This window comes from Python bivittatus, unplaced genomic scaffold, assembly GCF_059951505.1.
Source record: "Python bivittatus isolate LINGU-HERP-01145 unplaced genomic scaffold, Pbiv_v1 ctg000610_np1212, whole genome shotgun sequence".
Lineage (NCBI taxonomy): Eukaryota > Metazoa > Chordata > Lepidosauria > Squamata > Pythonidae > Python > Python bivittatus.
Genome location: NW_028277088.1, coordinates 59,735,181 through 59,760,290, shown reverse-complemented (window position 1 = coordinate 59,760,290; position 25,110 = coordinate 59,735,181). Strand labels below are relative to the sequence as shown.

Here is a 25,110-nt window from a genome sequence, read left to right as displayed (position 1 = left end):
ACAAGAACTAAAATATTTTTAACACTGCTGATTCACATTCATTTTGCAGTCAATACTATTTCATGGTTTTTAACAAGTATATTGCCAAGTAGTTGATAAAAGTGTTGAAAAGTATAGGGGCAAGGAATGAATCTTCTGGTATCCCACCTATTATCTCCATACAGTCTGATTAATACCCTTGGAGTATGATTTTTGAGTCAGCTACTGTATGTATCCACTTAATTCATATGCCATCTAGCTCCTCACTTTAAAAGCCACTGGATACAATTTGTTTAATTCAAATCAAATTAAGTTATATCCAACAAAACCTACACATATTGATACAAGAGTTTTGAAGAAAAATGAGCAGATTGATTATATGATATCCTGATTTTATAAATCTTTGAATATGTCAGACCCAGCCCAAGAACAACAGTGAAATAGTCCAGTTGAGTCAAATTCCTTTATTTGCTTACACCATGTAGACAGAACCTTGTCAGACTAAATCTACTACTGCAACAAGTGGATATACCCTGGGAGATTCTAGGGGGTGGCTATCTTGAATCTCTTATGCTTCCCATGTTCCCCCTGCGGACTGTGTTGTCTTTTGTCTCCTTTCCCTCCCTGGAATGCACCCCCCCTTTCCTGGTAGCCTTGATCATTACCCTCCTCTTCGTAGATACTGTCCATCACAAAATATTTTTGTTCTTCCCATTATGCAATCAAAGAAAATATTATCTCTACTATCAAGGATGCCCAGGGTAAACTATACAATGATTCTGACCCAATAAATCAACATTTTGAAATCTTTTTATTCTTGATTGTATACAATTCTAAATCAAATTTACCAAGGAAGAAGTAAAGCAATGTTTTTATGAAGTAGTTCTTCCTAAGATTATGGATGTTCAAATTGCCTGTTTAAGTGCACCTTTATCTCTCCAAGAAAAATCAGATACCATGAAGTCCATGAAAAGAAGAAAAGCTCCCATATGGATGGTTATCCCCTAAAATATAGGTAGGTAGGTAGATAGGTAGATAGGCAAACAGACAGACAGATAGATAGATAGGGTTATTTATTATTTGTTCCAATAATATTATTGGAAATCTATAATGATGTCTTTTTAAACAGTTATTCCAAACTCTTTCAATGAGGCTTACACAACATGTGATTTTGAAAATGATAAAGACTGCTGACTCTGCACGGTATTGTCCAATTTTTTCATTAAAAGTTGATGGAAAACTATTAATAATGATACTGACATCAGGATTACAGATGATATTACCTGTAATTATTCACCCTGCACAATCTGATTTTATAAAAGTTGCCAAATGTAGTTCCTGCATCAAGCAGGGGGTTGATCTGTGAAGTCCTTTTCAACTTCATGATTCTATGTATTTGATATTAGAATCATTGGTCTAGTTTATTAGGCAAACAGAAGACATTCTGAGCACAAGCTGTAATTATGATATATTGTGTCTTACTAATATAAATGATATGTCTTATTCATAAGGATGTGCTTCCTATATCAAAACATATTGTGCAAAGTTGACAGTTGTGCAATTAACTACCTAAGACTGTTCTTAGTTATCTGTAAGAACTCTGGCATAGAGTTGGAATACCCCATGTTAGCAAGTAAACACTAAGAATCTCTAATAATATTAAGCATATTTCTTATTATCTTTAGATAAGACTAATTCAACAAAGTATTTTTTTCTCACTTACTGAGAATTCCAGAGAAAAATTAAAAATGGATGACTATCAATCTCATTATATTGGAAGTGTAAAATAGGTAAGGGGACATATATTCATATGATATGGGCTTGCCCCACTATTGTCCAATTTTGGTTTAATATGTGTAAGCTTGTTAATATAGCCTTACAAAGATCAATCAAAGATGTGGATGTACTTCTAAATTATATACCAAAATATGTTTGCTTTCTGCTGATGAACAAGCTCTAATGGAGGGACTAATCAAAATTATTCCATGTTGTCAAGGGTTAATGGTGTGTTTACAAATGAGGTTGAATGATTTTCTCTATATACAATATTATTTGCTGTTTTTTGTTTTTTTAAACCTTTGTTATATATTAAAGTAATATGTTTAAAAAAAAAACCGGTAGGCAGCATAGGCATCTGCAAAAAAGCAGCCAAGTGATGAAACTTGAGATGGGAGATAATGAGAAATCCCTTGAAGTTCAGACTTGCAGGTGATATTGGGGTGTAATTTCAAAGGCCAAATATTATACTGTGAGGTTGTAGCACATCTTGTAATTTTTTGTTCCTGTAATTTATATCAACACTACGTAGCTAGGCTTTCTTGCCAAACCTTCTACTCTGTTCTTAGCCTTTGTTCAAACAAACAGTACATTTTGAGGTCCCAGATGCAAAATGGAACCACTAGATATTAATTGCAAATGGGAGGCAAACTGGCTGATTGTTAATTTACCATTAACAAGTTATGTTTTTCCTTCCCCACCCTTCTTTAATAATTGTGTCTATTCTTTTTCTTTGTTTTTTGTATTTAGTTAATAAAGAAAAAACAAAAAAAGTTATATTTTTCCTTATTTGGATGTAAAACGACCATGATTCCAGCAAGAGCATAAAGGACAGAGTTTTGAAAAACAACATTCTTTGGAAACCTGTGATGTTAGCATGTATATGATTTTAGGTATTATGGCTTGTAAAATCAGATTCAGCTACATCTTAGCCATACAGATTTTCTCTGACAGTAGAGATCTGACAGTGATCCTCATAATACAACTATGCTGGAAAACAGTAATTTGACTTGCTCAAATAATAATGGTTTTGCACTACAATTTTATCTATTAACCAATTTGAGATTTGAATAGGAAATGTATTATTTATTTATAATAATATAATTTATATAATGTGTGCTGGTAGGAACACATTTAGGAACAAATATAACTGTTTGGAAAGAACTAGTAAATAACCAATAAAATTGAAGACGTAGATAAGAAATGGGAAAATAGCAATACTATTTATAGAGCACTGACATGATTACCAATACTGGAGTAAGAAAGGTTAACAATAATACTCAGTTTTATACTGTTTTGTGATTGTTGCAAAATGGATGATTTCTAGCATGATGATCTTTTTATGTAGTCTTAAGAATTGGTTTCATTTCAATATTACCAAGTTTTCGTTTTGTTTTAAAAAAGAAAATATATAGGAAAAATGATAATATGTTTCATTTCATGAAGAGTTGGTTAGTAAAAATTAACTAATACCCAAACCCTGGAAACTCACCACAACATCCTGGACATATTGTATTATTGCTCATGGTACTTGTGTTTTTCCCAAACCCTGGTTTGCAATGGTCTACTTTAACACCAGCCAGAGTGCCAGGAACATAACTTAAAAGATCACCAGGAAAAGATTCTGTGTTTAGGACTTCAAAGAATTGCTTGATTTTGACATATGCCTACAATTTAAAAAGATGATATTAACATGGATTTAATTGCAAACTGGCTGTCAAGGTGGATTATATATGCGATATGATGGAAGATACTCCTTTGTGCTAATTAACATCATGAACAGCAGTTTCCATACAAAGGAAAAATTAGTAATGTGCAAACTCATTTCCAGGTATGGTATGCTTCTTTGAATGTACCGGGTTTCTCTGGGGGGAACATGTCAGTCTAGCCATTCTGGAAAATTATGAATTACCCTTCTGGAATAAAAGTTCCAGAACAGGAAGCGATTCACAATTTTCTAAACCACATTGCACTAAAAGTTGGTGAGATCTGTAAATAGCAAAACTATGTGAAAAGACTGTGAGTTGGTTTTAAAGTATGTTACAAATGGAAAAGCTGGTGGTATTCAGAAAAATATATTGATATTGTGAATTTACATGATTATCTTTTTGCTATGGCCATGCTCCTGTCTTGAAGCATACCATTCTCAAATATGTTTTTAAATCTTTTAAAATAATTCTGTATCACCTTTTTGATGCTGCTTGTGGAATGTTCACACTGAGAACGTCGACAAAAATCTGCTGTACCTAGTACTAAAGGAAACACTGTGAAAAGTGAAAAAGTAAGAATGTTATAATTGCATTTTTGCACACGATTCCTTAGATCCTACCCAAATGTGATAATGTTCATGTATCAGTATATGGTGACGTTACCACAGATAAAATCAGTCTGCAATACCAAGGCATTATCAGGTGGCAATGGTGGTATATGAAAAGATACACTTAAAAGTCAGTTACTGGGGCATTTTTATTTAAATTCTTGGTTAACAAGATTTCAACAAAAAAAAAAACAATGCATGATTTCGGTCTACTAATGACTTAGTTCTGTATCTACTGAGAGAAAATAATTTTTTTAAAAAAACTATTTCTTCCATATAAAAATAACAGTCAGGATTCAGTCAGTGTTCTCCTCCTAGCCAACACAGCTGCCAATTGGGGAATCTAGTGCAACAGCAGTGTTGGGAGGGTTACAAGGAGGAAGAGGGAAATGAGGGAGCTACCAAGGGGAAGGAGAATTTTGGCAGTGGCAAATGCTTATTGTTTTGCAGTCTTTATATATGTTTCCTGAACTATAAACAAAGGTGATATGTCAGATGAACTACAACCTATTTTTAGATACAGGTAGTCCTCAACTTATGATGGCAATGTGTACAGGGGTGTGAGGGGGTGTACAAGGGTCCAAGGGAGGCATGGTGAGGGTCAGAGGGTGCGTGGGAATGCATGAGTGGCCAGTGTGGTGCGAGTGCAGACAGGCTGGGAGAGGATGCACAGGTGGAGGAGACTTACCCCAGCAACTTGCAACCTTTCCTGCAGGCTTCCCCATTGCCTTTCTGGGGAAGCTGGCAGGGAAGGTTACAAATGGCAATCACATGATTGTGGGGCACTGCAACTGGTGGTAACTGCGAAATGGCTTCTAAGAGCCCAAATCGCAATCACGTAACTGCAGGGGTGCTGGGACAGATGGAACTCTGAGGACTAGTCATAACCACCATTTATTCAGCACTGTTACAACTTGGAACAGTTGCTGACCGAATGGTTGTAGGTCAAGGACTACCTGTATGGTGATTCCATAGCTGCATAAAAGAAGTCTATGCCTATTTTTCTTATTTTGTCTGACAAATGCATTATTCTATGGTGGGCTGATTTGGAGAATGGTTGCCCATTATAGTATTGCTGATGTATTTTTTTTACACCTTTTTAATTGACATATATACTAAAATCACCTTATTGTAATATTATTATATTACAGAAGTGATGTCTGCAATATTTTCATATTCATGGTACTATAGAACACACACACAAATATATACACAGAAGTAGTGAATAAAACTTTCACCTTACCTATGAACTGAAAGGTAAACTTATGTGTTATTTTTTCCAATGTATCTGTAGCAGCATGACACTGGGTGTTCCACTGCTTGATTTCACAACCCAGGTTGTAGATTAAGCTCTCTAATTTCTCCAAGAGATACTTTTCAAATAAAGCAATTGTGCTGGTTTCACAGGTTCCACTTGTGAATTCTGATGACATATATATACTCCTTTCTGGCACATGATACACTGTTAAAAATTAAAACAAATTATTTCTCTTAACAGCATATAGCATGTAAGTTAGCAAAAGCTAATACTGATGCATTGGAGTTTATCATAGTGCGTCCATATGATCTATATTATGTAATAATCTGATGAAGCTGGCACTGATATGCAATAGTAATTTTTAAATATATCGGGGGGAATTAGAATCCCCCTTATTGGTTCTATTAAAGTATTCATGCTCTTCTTTTGATACATGAAACAAAACTCCATCGTCATGAGTTTTGTCTGGTGACCAGAGATCATATAAAGCCATCACAGTTCAACAAATTATAGTTGGCTGGATTCACACAATACACTAAACTATACATCAGTGAGGTTATGTATAGATCCCTAACCTGGTTTGTAGCCAGCTCTGAGACTCTAGAAATAGTAAATTCCATCCTAATTCAGCCTGGGGTAGAATTTGTTCCCCCCAAAGCATGATTTGAGAAAATGGACTTCTGATCTGCTGAGAAAGTATCTCCCATAAGGATTTAAAAATCCCGTTTTCTAAGGGGAAATCATTTCGTTCTTTGATGGAAAAATGGCTGCTGTGATATAGGCAGCCTCTTCTTTTTTAAAATTCTGCTCAGCTGACTGTCCAGAATTTCCCTAGTAGAACTTAGTAAGATATGTTCAAATCTATGGAAACCACCTTCACATGACTTTTATGGCCTGCTCCCAAATCTCCAGAGAGAGGTGAAGTAGACTGCTCATTTGGAGAAGAAGGGAAGAAGGGGATCAGGAGACCCGTCAGATGATTATTCACATCCTAATCACCTCTTGTGTAGACTATTACAATGGACTCCACAGAGGGCTGCTCTTGAAGACCACTTCAAAAATACAGCTGGCCCAGAATGCAACAGTATGGGCAGTAATGGTCATGCCTCAGGATGCTCATGTGACACTACTGCTCCATGAGCTACATTGGTTGCCATTTGGCTTCCAGTGCAACTCAAGGTGCTCATTATCACCTATAAAGCCATCCATGGCATAGGTCCTGGCTTATAGAGTTATCAGCCTTCTAAATTTGATAAACAAACAACACATTGTATAAATTTCTGTAAATCATGGGTTATAAACCATAATAGCTGGGTTCAACAAAACACTAAGTCAAAATTAATTGTTTATATGTGGATCGTTGACTTGTTTCCTTTTCTGTAATGCGTCTTTATTTTCTGTTTGATTTACAGGTAGTCCTCGCTTAACGACCATTCATTCAGTGACCATTTGAAATTACGATGGCACTGAAAAGATGGACTTATGACCCATGCCCAAAGATATGGTTGTTGCAGCTCCCCCACGGCCACATGATCAAAATTCGGGAGCTTGGCAGCCTGCCTATACTTACAACTGCAGGGGCGTTGCAAGTCCCCCAACCCGCCTATCACCCACCCCCATCTATGCCCTTTTGACTGCCCTGCACAGTGGCACTCAGCAGCAGCAGCTCTGGGGCTAAGGCTGAAATAGAGGCCCAAGTCCTTCAGCAGTCACAGCCAGCTGCCAATGCCCCCAGGCCTCGACTTCAGCCCCAGCACCGCTGCTGTCACTGAAAAATGCCGCCTCAAGTCCCACACCATTGGTCTTCACTTCCACACAGCATTCCCCAAGCCATTCCTCTTATTCCTTCCCTAAAGCTGGCATCCTGTTGTCCTACCAACGAGTGCCACATCTACGCCCTTTTGACCACCGAGTACCGCTGTTCAGGTGGCCAAAAGGGCATAGATGGGAGGGGGAGATAGGTGGGTGGGGGGAGTGGCAGAGCACCTGCAGTCATAAGCACTGCTGGGGCAGGCTGCTAAATGCCCAAATGTTACATTCTTGAAGGTCTGGGTTAATTTTGTTTCATCTTCTTGAGTTTCCCGAGTTGTGTGTAGCACAGATGTGATCTCCAAAGCAATTGGAGTATGTTTCCTCTGGTATATAGCTATAATGCAATTAGTGGGAACCTCGTTGTAGCCTCTTAATTCCATATCTCTTTCTTCTGAATGCTCTATGACTTCCCTTTCCTTATCATATTCTGGTTCCATCAGAATCTCTTTTTGCTGCTTCTTACTTGGTGATTATTTGCTTTCTTCCTTGCTATTATCACTTTCTTCCTTGCTGTTACTGGAAGGCTCTAAGTGTAATAGTATGTTCTAATTGATTGGTAGTAGCCTATGGGTTAATCTGATAAGTTCTGTTTACTTTATCGTTCTGTGACAAGCAATCATACAAAGATTCAGCAGTCTTTTGAATTATGTTCATAGCTTGTCTGAACTCTTCAATCTTTGCTAAGGTACTTGTTCCTCCTATGGCATCGAGTTAAAAAAATTAAGATTACATTTAAATGTACTCAAGCAAGTCTCCCTTCAGTTGCTAGAGTGACCAGCTGGGCATTGCTCCAACAAGGTCATAGATGAAGTGGGGCAGCCCAAATGGCTTCCGTATCTATCACTCCAGACTGTGGTGAGTGATTATGGCTAGCATTCAAAGTTGATACTTGTCCTTTAACTTGGAGTAATGACTTAATATTCTTTAATATTCTTCTTTAAATACATGTGTGGGGCAGATATCAAAGGTTGCCAGAAAAGCACTAATTTTCTGCAGCATGGATAAAATTGTTGTAATTTCAAATATTAGCAGAACCCTTTGTTTGCCTTCCCAGCTAGGCAGCCACTCTTCTTAAGATCAGTTGAATATATTCTACAATGTAGGAGTTGGCTTAAGGAGTGTACAATTGATCCCTTAGATGACCACCTCCCCCTGTTGTCCTGTTACAGACAATACTATTTGATTTGATTCATAGATATAAGAATTCCTCCTGTTTTCTTCAGGAGTATGTTGACTTCTATTCGTGGTGTTCATGGCTTGTTTGTTAACAGTTTGTAGTTTAGGATTTTTATCTTTTGGGGGAGGGTTCAAATTGTCACTACAGGACTTGCCTAAACTATTAAATGTATCTTTCAGCTTGTCCACTTTCTTGCCATCTGTTCAAATATTGCTACAGTTCCAGCAGTCAAAAGGCATTGTTTAGTAACAAAGTCTTTAACAAAATTCTTATATAGTGAGTCATTTTGTCTCTTTTGGAATATTTCATTTAGCTCTGCAGTCTGCTCCTTCGAGAACCCAGAACCCAGAAGAGCGGTGTCATTGCACCACAAGTCATCATCCAAAAAATATTCTTGGTTTAGGGAGGGGAGAGGAGACTACAGATCATCATGTGAGTCAGGGTGGGAGAGAGATCCTTGTTGTAATACCCCTAGTCTGCTACCAGACTTCCAAGCATTTGAGACACCTATTTTATTTGGGTTACTAACTTGTTCCTTTGCCAATAACAGACTGTTAATCTTGAGTTGTTTAGATGCTTTGAGACATTTCAGAGAGCTGGGGCTATTCCTGGTTCTCTTTTTTTTTCCTCATGCTGTGGAGCTATTAGAGGCTGTTAGCATTCCAGAGAGCGTAAGAGACTAACTTATTAAAGAGTGTAAGTTTTGCTCTCTTCTTTACAAAGAGCTGCTGCCATCTTCAAAATAGTCTATAACCAAATACACAAGAGGTCTGCTAAATTAGGCTGAAAACTAACATGCTGATCCTGTTCCCATAGTACACTTAAGTGCATCAATGATGAGGTTAACATCTTTGGGAACACCCAAACAGGGTCAACTCACCAAGTCAGCTAAACCTAGTGGATTAAATTTAACCCCAAACAATCCCAGAGTTCCATATTTTCTGGATGTGCATAACTCTTCTCTTTTTACTGTTTTTGCTATTTTTTAAAATTTGTTGTACACTGCCCATTCTCTTGTGAAATTGGGCAGCCTTCTAATTCTAATAAACAAACAAATATTATTAACCAGATAGGGCAATTACAGCAAAAGCCCATATCATATATCCCTCATTTTATGTGTTAACATAAAACCAGCCCTTTTAAAACATTCTCTGGTTTATTCAATAAAACTGAAAAACTATATTTTGTTGAATTAATATTTTAAGATCATAAAAAAAATACTTAATATTCTTTTAAGACCCTTAATAATTAATTTATTAATGTAGTACATTCTTTAAGCATACTAATTGTGCTGTCCTGAAGTCAAAATACTGAAGCCTTTTCTTCAGTTTGATTGAATATAAGTAATATGTTTTTGATGCCTCTAATCTTAAATATAACACAGGGTATGTATCAACTAAGTAGCTTTTTTTTAACAAAGGAAACCCATTTCCAATTAATGATAGCAAAGGAGATGGGACAGATGATGATTACAGGAACTATAGGATTGATTCTCAGAAACAAGTTAGATTGAGGAACTCAGTTTACTTAATCTGAGAGACTGATCCCCAGGCTTAATAATTCATACTAAGAGATTATTAAAGTTGGTATTGTAGACTTATGCACTAAGATGTTGAATGGACTAATGCCCAGAGCTTAAATTTGGTGAATTTATGCCCAGTTATTTGGAGGAGCCAAATCTACCCAGTTCCAGAAGAGACACGGGAGATGCTTCCACCTCCACAAAATGGAAATACAAGATACCAATAGCATATTGGAATGGAATGTGCTTCAAAGATGATGGTGAATTGAACTTTTAAGAAATTGTGTTGTCAGACCCAAAGCACAGTCCAACTCTACATATGAACACAGAGACAGATAAACAGTAAAGTGATACAGCAACAACTAAAATTACAGAGTGCTAGCCATATAAAGACTGAATTCCTGTAGGGCAGAATCCAATATATATATATAGGATTCTACCCTTCAGGGATTCAGATCTGGCTAGTTAAGCATCTTTTAAGCATCTTTTCATCTCTATATTTGTATCTGTTTAGACTGGCCCAGCAAGACAAGTGGCAGCAAGACATGTGAGGTCTATAATCTTATAAAGAAAGCAGTTAAGAAGAGAAGAAATCACCAAGAGCTTTTGAGCCATTTAGTGACTGCGCATGTCAATTAATTTTCTAAGCATCAACAAGGGGTGTCTGGAGATGAGATCCCTGCCATACAGCTGCACATAGTTCCTCATTCAATAAACTCAGATTACTTTCTAGTAGCTCTAATTGACCCTAAAAAGCTACCTTCCCTACTACTTGAGCTAATATTCTCCAGATGCTACTAGACAATCTATTAGAGTTTATGGGCAGGTAGTAATTATTTAAAAGAAGCATTTAAAATCTTAAAGGCAGAACAGGGGGGCATGAACCCTTCCCAGCAACTGGTATTTAAAGTATACTGCCTGTGATTGAAGAAGCAGTATACAGTAATCAAGTCAAGTAGCTTTTGACAGTCCAGTCCTCCATGAATTGGTTTACCTTTTAAACCATTTAAACTGGTGACCATCACAACTTCTGATGGCAAAAATTCTAGTTATTGTGTAAAGAAGCATTGTTCATGAATCTCCCCATATTTAGTTATGGTAGACCAAGGTTCTAATAGTGTAAAATGTCATTTATTACTTTATACTGTTTTTCTTGCATATGACTATCTGTATAGTTTATAAGTTAATATCACAATTACAAAACAAACAAAAACAAAAAAAACAAAAAACAAAATTACTAAACACTTACTTACCATAGACTATAAAATGGATTTCTGTAGTCAGATGTTCATGATTATACATATAGTTCACTTTGCAAGTATAACTCCCAGAGTCACTGGCTTTGATTTTATAAATCTCCAAGCTACCATCACCATTTAAAACAAATCTTTGAGATTCTATAAAAAAAAAAAATTCAAAATATAAAAAATGTGACATCAAGTTGTAATACAAATTAATCCTAAAGTCCTGAAGCCTGATATTTAGCAGTAGGGTGGGATTCTTTATATAAAATACTCCTACTATGCATTTTCATACAGCCGTTGATAAATCACACAGTATATAAATAAGCAAAGAAGAAAATGTACAAAAACACATAAGAAAGGTGTGGGTAATCTGTGGTCCTAGGCCACATATGGCCTGAGACATCCAACCTCCAACTTGTTCCCTGGACACAATGGTAGGAAATTGTGACCCTTATCTGTTGGCACAATTTACAGTGGGGCAAAAAAGTATTTAGTCAGCCACCAATTGTGCAAGTTCTCCCACTTAAAAAGATGAGAGAGGCCTGTAATTTTCATCATAGGTATACCTCAACTATGAGAAACAAAATGGGGAACAAAATCCAGAAAATCAAATTGTCTGATTTTTAAAGAATTTATTTGCAAATCATGGTGGAAAATAAGTATTTGGTCAATATCAAAAGTTCATCTCAATACTTTGTTATATATCCTTTGTTGGCAATGACAGAGGTCAAATGTTTTCTGTAAGTCTTCACAAGGTTTTCACACACTGTTGCTGGTATTTTGGCCCATTCCTCCATGCAGATCTCCTCTAGAGCAGTGATGTTTTGGGGCTGTCGCTGGGCAACACAGACTTTCAACTCCCTCCAAAGGTTTTCCATGGGGTTGAGATCTGGAGACTGGCTAGGCCACTCCAGGACCTTGAAATGCTTCTTACGAAGCCACTCCTTCGTTGCCCGGGCAGTGTGTTTGGGATCATTGTCATGCTGAAAGACCCAGCCACGTTTCATCTTCAATGCCCTTGCTGATGGAAGGAGGTGTTCACTCAAAATCTCACCATACATGGCCCCATTCATTCTTTCCTTTACACGGATCAGTCGTCCTGGTCCCTTTGCAGAAAAACAGCCCCAAAGCATGATGTTTCCACCCCCATGCTTCACAGTAGGTATGGTGTTCTTTGGATGCAACTCAGCATTCTCTCTCCTCCAAACACGAGTTGAGTTTAAACCAAAATGTTCTACTTTGGTTTCATCTGACCATATGACATTCTCCCAATCCTCTTCTGGATCATCCAAATGCTCTCTAGCAAACTTCAGACGGGCCCGGACATGTATTGGCTTAAGCAGGGGGACATGTCTGGCACTGCAGGATTTGAGTCCCTGGCGGCATAGTGTGTTACTGATGGTAGCCTTTGTTACTTTGGTCCCAGCTCTCTGCAGGTCATTCACTAGGTCCCCCAGTGTGGTTCTGGGATTTTTGCTCACCGTTCTTGTGATCATTTTGACCCCACGGGGTGAGATCTTGCATGGAGCCCCAGATCGAGGGAGATTATCAGTGGTCTTATATGTCTTCCATTTTCTAATTATTGCTCCCACAGTTGATTTCTTCACACCAAGCTGCTTGCCTATTGCAGATTCAGTCTTCCCAAACAAATTTTGTTTCTGGTGTCCTTCAACAGCTCTTTGCTCTTAGCCATAGTGGAGTTTGGAGTGTGACTGTTTGAGGTTGTGACAGGTGTCTTTTATACTGATAACAAGGTCAAACAGGTGCCATTACTACAGGTAACGAGTGGAGGACAGAGGAGCCTCTTAAAGAAGTAGTTACAGGTCTGTGAGAGCCAGACATCTTGCTTGTTTGTAGGTGACCAAATACTTATTTTCCACCATGATTTGCAAATAAATTCTTTAAAAATCAGACAATGTGATTTTCTGGATTTTTTTCCCCATTTTGTCTCTCAAAGTTGAGGTATACCTATGATGAAAATTACAGGCCTCTCTCATCTTTTTAAGTGGGAGAACTTGCACAATTGGTGGCTGACTAAATACTTTTTTGCCCCACTATATGTCATTTTGAGGCAGGAAACACTCCTAAACTGCAATGCATGCCGTAAAATAGAGGTAATAGCATTTTAAAAGAATATAGGACTCCCCTGCCAAAGTTCTCCCTAAATCTAGGGAAACATGGAAAATTCCAGTCCCAGGGATTTGCTGCCACTCATGCCAATCAGTGTGGCCTTGACCTACAAACCGTTAAAGTATGTACTACATGGGTGCTTTTTTGGTTATTGATTCAATTCTATCATTCTTCTGTGTTAGCAATCAATAATGTCAATGTATGTCTATCATAATTGCAATCCTATGTTTTCTTAGCAAGTAGAATGGTATTGAAGAAGAGCAAATGTGCTTTCTCCCTTAAGAAAGGGAAAAAAAGAGGATTTCAGTAATTACTGACCAGTGAAATTAACATTCATACCGGGAAAGATGTTGCAGCAGCTAATAAAGCAGGCTGTAAATATATTGAAGACAATGCTGCAATTGCTAAGAGCCGACATCATTCTGTCAAAAACAGGTCAAGTGAAACAAACCTTGTCTCATCCTTTGACAAGGTTTGACCTGAATGGAATGCTGTGGATATAATCTGCCTCAATATCAGCAAAGCTTTTGACAAGGTTCCACATGGGTGCAAGGTCCAAATATCTAGATGTTGCTTGAACTTCCTAATAGTAAGATCTGTACAGTGAAACTGCCTACCTAAGCAAGTTGTGGGTTTTTCACCTTGGGAGATTTTTAAGAAGATAATGGATAGCTACCTCTTGAGGATAGTTTAACTGGTTTTCCTGCAGACTGCAGAATGTTGGACTATTCGTTTACAAATAAAACAATAATTACCTTTAGTTATTTGGCCTATGGGACCAGTCCATTGGTATTTTGGATCAATGATTCTTTGCATTAATAGCTTTTCAGTCAAACAGTTTAGAATTATTTTTTTTGAATCAATAACAACATATACTGGAACTGAAGTAGGAAAAATCACATGAGATACAGGATTATATACAATTTAACAAAAATAATGCAAATAATATCCCACTAAGGCTTATTTCTGAGAGATGAATGAAAAGAATGAAGAAGTTTGGTGAATTACATTATATTGGCCTACTCCAATTAAAGGTTTTGTTTTTCCATTAACACAAATTAATGGAAAAGTATTAATATATTTTTGTTCCATAGATCTGAGGCTAAGAATGAATTGTTATTTCCATGATGAACAACTTATATGTTAAATGCATAGACATTTGACTACTCTGGGATACAGAACCTATGACTAGAGAAGCAGGTAGAGAACACAATCCTTTCCTGACTTTCTGTTTTCTTAATCAAGATGCATCTTTTCCACCCAGGAGTTTTTTTTTTTAAATATGCAACATTACACATGGGAAACTCTGGTTAGAATGAGAGAAGAGGATAATTCTGGAATTAGAAATTGGAAGGAAGAAGATTATCTTCAATCAAATATAGAAACAGTACTCTGAGTGCTTTAAAAATGGGTCTAGGGGCTCAATGCTCTGGACTAGAGAGAAAAATAATAAATTCTAGAGGAAAAATGTACTCATGCATTTTTCTAATATGATAGACCAGAGAAGAGAAGAGAAGAGAAGAGAAGAGAAGAGAAGAGAAGAGAAGAGAAGAGAAGAGAAGAGAAGAGAAGAGAAGAGCTCAGCCAATTTTGAGCAATAAAAAAATGAAAAGTGATCATCTGCAAAGTTTTACATTTGACATTAATTTAACTCTTCAAAGGAACACTGTAGATAATGCTCTCTCCTGCCCTGATGCTAAAAACATTTACTTGTGAGCAAACATCATCTAATAATAAAAAGCAATAATATCTATTTATTATGAGCTGTAAGATCATTGATATTTCCTACAAAGATGGTGCTTAAACCTGTTTTATTTTCATCCTACTCTTCCCTCAAGAAATTAATGCAGTATTGTGTTAGGGACATGGACGTGGACTGGGAAGGCTGAGACTCGACTTGACCATGGAGCTTACTGGGTGACTCGGGGCTTGTCATTTTTGTCATTCCAAGCTACTTTAATTCAGAAGGGCCAAGAAAGTCTAAAAGGGATTCTGCCTCTAACCTCTAAGCATGAAGAGAATGATCTCCCTCAGTATTTGGCAATAACAGCAAAAATAAATAGCAATATGTGGGGTGTGGTAGGATAAGCTGCCATGGCAGAGACTGTATCATCATTTCTTCCCTACAGTTTTAATGTTTTGCCTGTCTGCCAGCTGCATGAGGGTAGTTGTGCAGGCAGCTGGAAAGCTCTTGGTTTCCCTAGAACACCCATGAGCACCTACCTTCTGGGTAAGATTTGTAAGATTACAAATAGGAGTTGTGAAAGATGAAAGCAAGCCTAAAAATTAGGCCTTAGTTATAGCCACTACATACATAGTTAAAATATATTCAGAAGATTGAATATATTTGTTATACAGGTAGTCCTCACCTAATGATGGTAATTGGGGCTGGAATTTCCATTGCTAAGTGATGTGGTCATAAAGCACGATGTCACGTGACCATACTGCTTAGCAATGGCAGTTCCGGTAGTCCCCGGTTCCTGTCAAGCGAATCACCACAGTCGTTAGGCAAGGTTGTCACATGACTGCAACTTCCAACTTCCTGCCAGCTTCCCCATTGACTTTGCTTGTGGGAAGCCACCAGGGCAGGTCACAAATTGTGATCTTGTGATGCTACAACGGTCAGAATTCTGGGACAGTTGCCAAGCACCTGGATTGTGATCACATGACACAGCTAGAAGTTCAAGGACCAGTCATAAGTACCTCATTCAGCACTGTTGTAAGTTTGAACAGTTGCTGAATGAGTGGTTGTTAACTGAGGACCACTTGTATATAATCTGTGTTGGGTTTCACTTATCATTTAGGGACAAAGAAAACATTGGCTCCTCTCAGCTTGAGGTCTGATAATCAAACAATACTAATGAATTCCAAGGGAAAAAAGGCATGCCACAGACCTGGGGCAGTTCAAAGATCTGTAACTGTGGTAAAAAGAGTGGCCAGTGTTCTCTTTCGTTGCTTACTATTCTGGGCTTCCCCAGGTGTCTTTTTTTTTCTTAGCAAAGAAAATCTATTAAGGCAAACGTGGGCCACTTTTCTTGGCCTGGGAGGGGGAGGGGGCTAGAGTTTTTATATGTATATGTAGGCAGCAGAGGACATGGCCAATGAAGTCATTATATCACTGGACTGAACAGGCCCTTTTTGCACCCATTTATGGCACCCATTTTAAACTTTTACCCCTCCCCCACTTCAAACAACAGAACTGAACATTTCAGCCCCACTCATCCCAGGATAGCTTTGGGGAGGCAGCAAATCACAAATAGGAGCTAGGACATAGCTTGGGTGGGCTGTCCACTCCTACTATAAGAAGTGTAAGAGATGCATAGTGTTTTCATTGGCAGTGCCAGAAGTTCTCCATTGGAAATGTTTAAAAGCTATCTTCTTATGTAAAAATAGGTGTAGTTTAAGACCTCTAATTCAACTAAGTTTCTTGTGCTTAATTCTGCTTATAATTAGATTATATATTGCAAAACTGCTATTCTCTTATGGTTAATTAAATCAAGATTTACTGATTTAATCTTATTTTTTTGTGTTCATATGACCCACTGAGCCATAAACTAATCCCATGGGCTGTTTTCATACAACATGCTAGGTAAAAATATGATTGACTAGTTTATAGTTCTGTGGATCTTATGGACCCCATCCATTAAAGGTATATTATAACAAGGAATAAAAATGCAGCAAAAAGACAGCTTTTAAACAGTTGTATAAAATCAACAGGTGAAGAAATCTGTGTTACCAGTTCTTTCTTCTGTTCCAACTATTTGAAGAGAAGTCTGCTGAGCTTCTGTGATGGAAGTAATGAATTTATATAGAGTTTCTGTTTTTTGTGATATGCTTCTGGTTTCTCTCTTCAAGTATATTGCTTTTTTCCTTAAGTGGCACACTTTATTCATAAAACATGGGCTTCCAACTAACACAATATGAAACAAGAAAGAAACACAATTCTACAAAGCATACTATGATTTTGATTAAAATAATTAGACCATCATTCACATTACTAGTCTAACTATAAATCACTCATCTAATGACGCATTGCAGATTTCAGAAATAATATGCTTACTCAGTTATATATATGACCAGCTGAAGATATATTTTCTTAGTGACATTCCCATCAACTGATACCTGGAAAATGAACAAAACTAACGCGGCTTCACTTCCTCTCCTCCCACTAAACGTTAAGAAATGAAAAGGCAATACATACTTAAGGGAAAAATCTCAAACTGAGGACTAAAAACGCTGTCATCTTTTGGTGGGAAGAAAATCGTTGGTATAAAGTGAAAAGGAGCGAAATAGCTCAAGAGAAAGCGTGAATGGCTGGAATACTGAATAGCAGAATAATACACTGCAATCTGTGATCGTTATCTCCCCTGCCAGGTAAACATAATAACATCTGTCTAACTACAACCTGCAACTACAAATTCCAATTCTTTAGAATTGCGGAAGGCCTGAGCAGATTATAAGCATCTGTGCGCCTTCCTTCCGCTGCCTTCTTAGCCCTCCCCCTCGTCAGGAAAACACAGCTGCCAATCAAAGAGTAGGCGGGAGAAGGGAAAGCAAGATGGCTATTTGGGAGCTCTGCAGGCACAGACCTCATGAAGAATAGGCTAAATAAACAGAGCCAAAGGCCAGGAGACAAAGTAAAGGGTAAAACTAAAGGCTAGACAGCTCCGCTGAGAAAGAGGGAACCGTAAAGGATGCAGCAGCTGAGAAAACTGGCGAGAGAGAGGCGTTTTTTCCTTCACTCAGACCTGGCATAAGGTAAAAGTTCTTCAAGCTGTTTCCCTCAGATGGAGCAAAGATTTGTAAGAGGAAAAGAGAAGTCCAGCCAGGAACAAAAAAGCAGAAAAGGCAAAGAAAAAGTAAAGACTTTGACAGAATAGAAATAGAAAACAGAAATTAAAAAAGATCAAAGTCTATAGAAAAAGGAGTACAGCTCTTTACAAAGTGACAATAGATATACACAGTGATTAAGATAACAGACATACAGAAGTCAGCAATAAATATATTAGAGATATAGAATAGAACGATGTGAAAATATAGTGAAATTGGACTTTAGAGAATATAGTATAAAGACCTTATAGAAAATAGTTAAAATAGAAAATAGTTATCCAAGTTTCCAGTGTTTTGTGTCTATTGAGTCTGGATTAATCTGGTTATTGGTAGTTCAAAAAAGGGAACCTGTGACAGGATTTAATACTGACCTACTTTATAGACATTCACTAAGGATAACAAAGAATTGTACATGAAGCAGGAAAGCAGTACTTACAAGAAGAGAGTTAAACAGGGTCGGACATTCTCTTACCTAGTATGAAAAATTCCTTGCCAAATATCACTTGATAAAATAGCTTTACAATTATTAAAATATTAGTATTATTAGTGTTTTCTAAGGCCACTACTTAGGAAAGTGAAGTAGACAGAATTGACATTTACCATTCACTTAAATGAGCATTTTTAACTAGGTATCTGTATGTTTTTCAGAGGATTGTTCAGATATTGACTTTGGTTCTGCATTTCTTATATTAATTACTTGGATAACTAGTATGATAAATAGGACAAGGTGACTTTATCTTTAATAGTTTCAGTATTCTAAAAGTTTCAAGATGTATAGATTTTGACAACTGTTTACAAAGCAATTTATAAAATATTGACACAAAAAGCAGAAAGTAGGATCTAAAATTCTCCACAAATAGGATTGTTCTGGCTTACTTGTAAAACAATAACAGAAATGGAAATATGAAAACCATTGAGAAATGGAGTTTAAAGTTTTGGGACAGTTACAGTTGCTTGTAATATGTTCTCTTTGGGACATTCATGTTTTTCAGCATGTTTTTGGTCCAAATTCAAGGATCTGACCAATAAATGCTAAATTGTTATATCTGGCAGTTATATTCAAACAGCAGACCCTCTCATTATGAACAACCTGAAATCTGACATAATTTTATAAGGCTCTGTCCAGAATACAATGGTTCCTTATTAGAGGAACTTAGAAATTTCATAAAATGGAAGAGGCACTCTTCAAGACAGATAGAATATCAATTGTAGCTCAAGAACTAGGGAGTTCAGGTGATGTTTTCATTTGTTCTTTTAGTCAAAGGAAGAGAAGTTGAAATGACAATACTGTGTGTGAATTACTGGCTATGGAAATTTTCACATGCGAATTAATTTGTTTTGGGGATCATGATCTATACTTTCTGGACAAAATATTACATAAGATGGGTTGCTAAAAACTGAGCTGAGCACTTGTAGACTGAGATGACTCTATCTAGGTTCAATGTGTTGAGTTGAATTGATCTGAAGTGAGTTATATCCCATTAACTGAAAAAAATTAATTTACTATGGACATGTTATTTATATAATTACTGTGGACATTTTATTGTGCAATTATTTATTTATTTATTTATTTAATGCATTTATATCCTGTTGCAATTGAAATAGATTCTCAGCAATTATTATTAACTGCCATGGGTCTTGATTGAATTATGGTGATATACAGTGGAATAAACAAATAGTATTGAGGGAGGAAAGGGATTTTTCTCAAACATGGCAAGCTTTAAGCTAAAATCCTATGGTGGTTGAAAACTACAAATTAGGACTTGGACACTGCACAAGGAAGTGAAAAATACCTGTAGTGGGGCCCATTAAGGCATTCACCTGAAATTCAGGAAAAAAATTGGCTTATAAAATTCACTGTTGAATTCACAATCTATATATTAATAACAGAGAATGAAAAATAAAAGACTTGAGGCTGAATATTTAATACAGGATAACGAACATGATTAATAGGTTAACTGGAGTTCATTATTGGAATACAATTGAAGGATAATCCTGTTCATGAGAAATAGAAGCAACCAAAAGGAAAGTGAAATTGCACTATATGTTAAAAATATCCTCATCTGCTCAGAAATCTATAGGAATGAACCTGTTGATGCAGTAGAGAGCATTTGGGTTAAAGTAAGTGGAAGGAGAAATAAAAACAGTACTGTTGCCAATGTCTATTGTCAACCACCCAAAAAGGAAAAGGTATTCCACAAGCAAATTTCAGATTTTTCAAACAGCCATGAAGTAGTAATAGTGAGAGGTGAGTTTAATTACAAATTCTGCCAAGCATAGTTCTTTCAGGAACTTTTAGTCTTGCTGACAATTTTTTCTTTCAGAGGGTGAAAAATGGTATATGGGAATTGGATATCTTTGATTATCTTAATAGGAAATGCTTAGCAGGCAGATGGAAGTAGCTTGAAATAGCATTTTTGAAACCAAGAAACTACAGTGAATATAAAACATATACTTTGGACATCAAGAAAGATATTAATAAACTCACAGAAGTAGGATTTTATGGCAAGGAAACTAATAAGAAAAGGACACAAGGTGCTCCCTCCCCTAAAAAGGGGGGAGCTACTAAAAGCACAGTTTGCAAACAATTCCAATGATGGAAAAATAGAAGTTAGCAGAAGGGAATGTGACTGTATGCCTGAACATTGAATATTAAAGTCACATATAGCAATTAGATAGAAGTAGTCATCAAGAAAGAGTACATGGTAGTATTGATGTATAGAGACAGTGCCATCAATAAGCAAAGGCTAATAAAGGATAATAAGAATAATGAAAAAAGACTTTTTGTAATATGTTCAAAATAAAAAGTGTTGCTAATTCCTTTTCAGCCTCCCTTCTGATCACATGACCGAAAATGAAGCTTTTGTTAGGGTTTTGGAAAAAAATTCAAAACTATGCTTTGCACACATTCCTGCCTTGTTTAAAGGTGACAGTTATATTATTGGACATAATACTGAGGGCACAACCTGAGATCCCCTTCCCTAAAGCCTTGGGTGCGGCCCACAGAGTTCCCCCAAAGGCTGCTACTAAATTATGATTTTAATGTAACAGAATATAGGGGAACAATCATTCTAAATATGCTTGATTCAATTTTAATTATATTTTAATTAACTAACATTAAATAAAATTTAATTTTTGTCCTAATCACATCTATTATTTCATTCTGGACCTGCCTAATTATGGCTTCAGCTCATCACTCAAAGGCAAAGTGGAGTCCTCAGCCTGAAAATGATTGGATGCCCCTTCTGTAATATCATGAAGTATTCATTTCTAGACAGCTTGTCCAAGGTTCTTCTCTCTTCCTCAAGTAAGTCAATTTTGCATATGTAGCTAAAGGAAGGAGTATGGTGGGATAACAGTTCTTCTATCCTGTCATAATATATGCCACCTCAGGATAGATAAATGCCTCCTCTGAATATGATGGAGAAGTTTTGTGATTAAGAGGAAAGGAAATGCTGGTCTTCTTCAGGGATTTGACTCATTTTTCTCTCTTTGCATTACTTACAGGTGGCCCTGGAGAAAGGGAGGAGCGATAATAATGAGAGTGTACAAAGGAGCTGTATTAGAGAAATATGATACTGTAGAGGGACTATTCCTGGCATCATGGTTTTAATTCTCCCTTTCACGTGTGTGGCTGTCTTCCTCTCACGTCTCCCACTTGCAAGCAGTTCAGAGAAGGTAAAAGAAATGAGGGAAGCATAGACATGGAATGTAAAATGAGAAAAGTGGGTGGGGCTTGGAATAGAGGGAGAGAGAGAAGGATTGGCTCTTTTTAAAAGAAAGAACTGTTGGTGCTGAGATGTGGAAGGAAAGAAGGAGACCAAAGAAGAAGAATCCAAGAAACCAAAGAGTGAAGAAGAGAGATAGAGTAACAGAAACAGAGCAACCCAATTAGGGAGAATATTAACCTTTACAACAGAAGCCAGCAAAAACATAATGGGTGGCTGTTAGAGAGGTTTTGCCTTCTGCTCAATAACTGTCACTTCTCTCTCTCTGTTTCTGATGCGTGCACACACACATGTTTATTTATTAAATTAATTTATATAGCTGCCCATCTCACCATAGAGATATGAAACTGTGTTTCAGGTTTTTGGTTATTGTAAGCTTAAATGCAAATGTAAAAAGTACTTCTGTAAATATATTTTAGTTAGTTTCTGGGTGATTGCAAAAAATATCTACCCATCCTCCCTCTACACAGAAACACTATATCCCAAGTTTTGAGTGGTAGAAGCACTGGGGCAGGAGCAAATAATTGAAGAGAAAAAAAAATGGGATTTGTCTTCATGTTTTTTTTTTTAATCCCACTTTTTTTATATATAACTCAAGTTGGCAAATATACCTGGTACTCCTGCCTCCTATGTTCCACACAACAGCAACTCTGTGAGGTAGGTTGAGCTAAGAGAGAATGACTGGTACAAAGGTTGGTTTTCATTCCCAAGGGAGCCCTAGAACTCACAGTCTCCTGGTCTCTAGGCCAGCACCTTAACCATTGCACCAAACTGACTTTCAGTTGTTTCTTAACTGGTAAACCCTAGAAGTATCCACATGTCACTTCTGGAAATGGATTGCTGCTCCAGAAGATGGTTCACATAATATGTATAGAAGTAATTGCTACTTTACATAATTACTTTAAATTATGAAAAGACAAATACTTCTTTTAAGAGGCAAATTCTGGGTAAACTGTAGTAATTGCCTAATTTTGCTAAATATATATCTGTTTCTCTGTTTGTATAATACTTTTCTGAATCACTGTACATTTTCTTTCCCTTCCATCTTGTAGGAAAGGATAGCCAGGTATACTTTATTTTGTTTTGTGTTGGGTGCAGTTTTTCCTCTACACTTTTCTGCTTCTCCTCATTTAGCATATAAAAATTGTCTTGACCTTGACAAATATGGAGAAATCTTTGCTGACAAAGAAGGAAATTCTTCTTGAATGTGGTGAGAAATTTTGATGAAGAAAGCCTACAACCAAAGGCTTGGGCTGAGGCAGTAGAACAAACATTTGCTGGACAGTAGTTGGCCAGTAACTGCTCTCTACAAGACAGTGTATGTTACTAATTGGTTTAAAGGAGCAGTGACTCTAGCCTGAATCACTTGGCCAGGGCAGGGGAAGAGTCCAGATTTCTCTAGTGTGGCAGAAGTGGGTCTGGGCAAAAATAACAGATTCCTGATTCCCAGTCCTGTTCCTCATACAACTGGAAAATTAAGGGAAAATAAGAGGAAAATTAAGGTTAATATGTGCAGAGAGTAAGGGAAGTGACAGAGGGAAATATGCAAAAAGCATTACCTAGGTAAAGCAGGGTGAAACATTCTTTAAGTTCTGGGAAACAAGATAATATTTGGAAGTGGCTCAGGCAAACTCCTCCCTGATTCACTGAAATATAAGGAGGGCAGGTACAGCACAATTAGACTTGCAATGTTCTATTATTTATCACATTTATATAGCTACCTATCTCACAATAAAGTGACTCTAGGCAGCTTACAATAAAAACAATAATAAAATCCAAATGTTAAAAACCACAGTTAAGAGACATCAATAATATTATTAATCATTATAGCCAATCTCAATAAAGTGGAGTTCTGATCTTCCTGTGGAGTTGATTTTCTGATCTGGTCTAAAGGGGCTGACAGTAATGTCTTATCTTAATATATGCAATTTTATAAATTACTTTAACCATAACTTTCTTGACAGTATTGACATTTGAGACGTTGGGTCAGATCCATGGTGAGAGCAAGTAAGTGGAAAGGACCCTGGAACAGAGGCCCTTAAAAGAGAACTAAGATGGGAATCTCATTGGCCAGCACAAATTGAAAGTTAATCCCCCTCCCACCTGATGATGGCAGGTTAACCCATAACATATTAATGTAGAGGTATGTTCACAATTTACTACTCCTGGGGGTTCCGAGCAACTGGCTGGGCTTAGGTTTTGCAAACAGTGGGAATACTGGCAATGCACAGAGTTTGGAAATTAGCCCAGTGTTTCACTAAACCTTATGTTTGCTGGAATCAATACAGGTGGTCCTTGGGTTACGATGGCAATTGGGGCTGGAATTTCCATCGCTAAGTAATGCGGTTATAAAGCACAATGTCACATCACATTGTTTAGCAACAGAAATTCTGGTAGTCCTAGTTGCTGTCATTAAGCAAGGACCATGTGGGTCATTAAGCAAGGACCTCACATGACTGCGGCTTCCAACTTCCTGTCAGCTTCCCCATTGACTTCGCTTGTGGGAAGCTGGCATTGAACATCAGAAATTGCGAACATGTGACCATGGCTTGCTGCAATGTCATAATCGTGAACCAGGCTATAGTATACAGATGGACCAATGGGAGAAGTGGTGGTTGAAAGGACTGAAATTTACATTACATTATAACTTAAAAGAGAACTTTTACAGAATGATGTATTGTTGGTATATGATACCAGAAAAATTACCTAGGATGTATAAAAGTACTTCAACTTTATGTTGGAAATGTGGAAAACATGAAGGGTCATTTTATCACACCTGGTGGACTTGTAAAAAACACCACTGCTTCATGAGCTGCACTGGTTGCCAGTTGGCTTCTAGGTGGAGTTCAAAGTGCTGGTTACCACCTATTAAGCTCTTTATGGCACAAGGCCTAGATACTTGAGGGATGGCCTATCTCTGATAGTTTTTGTCTATCCTACGGAGAGCAGGCGAGCTCCAGGCCCCTTTGATTAAATGATGGCAGTGTGCTTTCTCTGTTGCAGTGCCTGCCTTCTTAAGATTCATATAGCTTCCATCCTTGATGTTCAAGAAGTCACTGAAAATCTGGCTGTTTTTGCAGGCCTTGGGTTAGGTTGGGTGCTGAGTTCCTGAGAATTTTATTTGATTAAGTATGTATTTTTTCTGGAGGTTCATGCTCTGTGTTTTTATTGCTATTGTTTACTGTTTTTAATGCCATAAGCCTCTCAGATTCTTATGGAGTTGGGCAGCCTTTAAATATAAATAATAAATACATAAAAGAAGGTATGGTCAGTTTCCCTGCAACATTATTATTAAGTGAAGAAGATCAGTAGAAGAAGCTGCCAGTTTTTGCCATAA

At 37.1% G+C, this 25,110-nt stretch overlaps 2 protein-coding genes across 4 annotated transcripts in view; one reads left to right on the top strand and one right to left on the bottom strand.

Annotated features, from left to right (window-relative positions):
• The window catches only part of LOC112541974 (zona pellucida-binding protein 1-like), a 36,388-nt gene extending 19,487 nt beyond the window's left edge, over nucleotides 1-16,901 (bottom strand). The window contains exons 1-5 of the mRNA XM_025173542.2: nucleotides 13,971-16,901; nucleotides 11,095-11,238; nucleotides 5,316-5,534; nucleotides 3,943-4,019; nucleotides 3,248-3,422 (exon numbers count right to left, since the gene is read on the bottom strand). Coding sequence (XP_025029310.2) covers nucleotides 3,248-3,422; nucleotides 3,943-4,019; nucleotides 5,316-5,534; nucleotides 11,095-11,238; nucleotides 13,971-14,031 — 676 coding nt within the window. The 5' untranslated portion in view covers nucleotides 14,032-16,901. The remainder of the gene's footprint in view (nucleotides 1-3,247; nucleotides 3,423-3,942; nucleotides 4,020-5,315; nucleotides 5,535-11,094; nucleotides 11,239-13,970) is intronic.
• An 857-nt stretch (nucleotides 16,902-17,758) lies between these two features.
• The window catches only part of GLIPR2 (GLI pathogenesis related 2), a 60,023-nt gene continuing 52,671 nt past the window's right edge, over nucleotides 17,759-25,110 (top strand). Inside the window, exons 1-4 of one of the 3 annotated variants that reach the window (XM_088150150.1) lie at nucleotides 17,759-17,973; nucleotides 21,235-21,352; nucleotides 21,553-21,723; nucleotides 23,738-23,916. The gene's annotated coding sequence lies outside the window, so the exon portion shown is untranslated. Of the gene's footprint in view, nucleotides 17,974-21,234; nucleotides 21,353-21,552; nucleotides 23,917-25,110 lie in introns of all 3 variants that reach the window. The other 2 variants (XM_088150151.1, XM_088150149.1) reach the window with 2 other exon arrangements.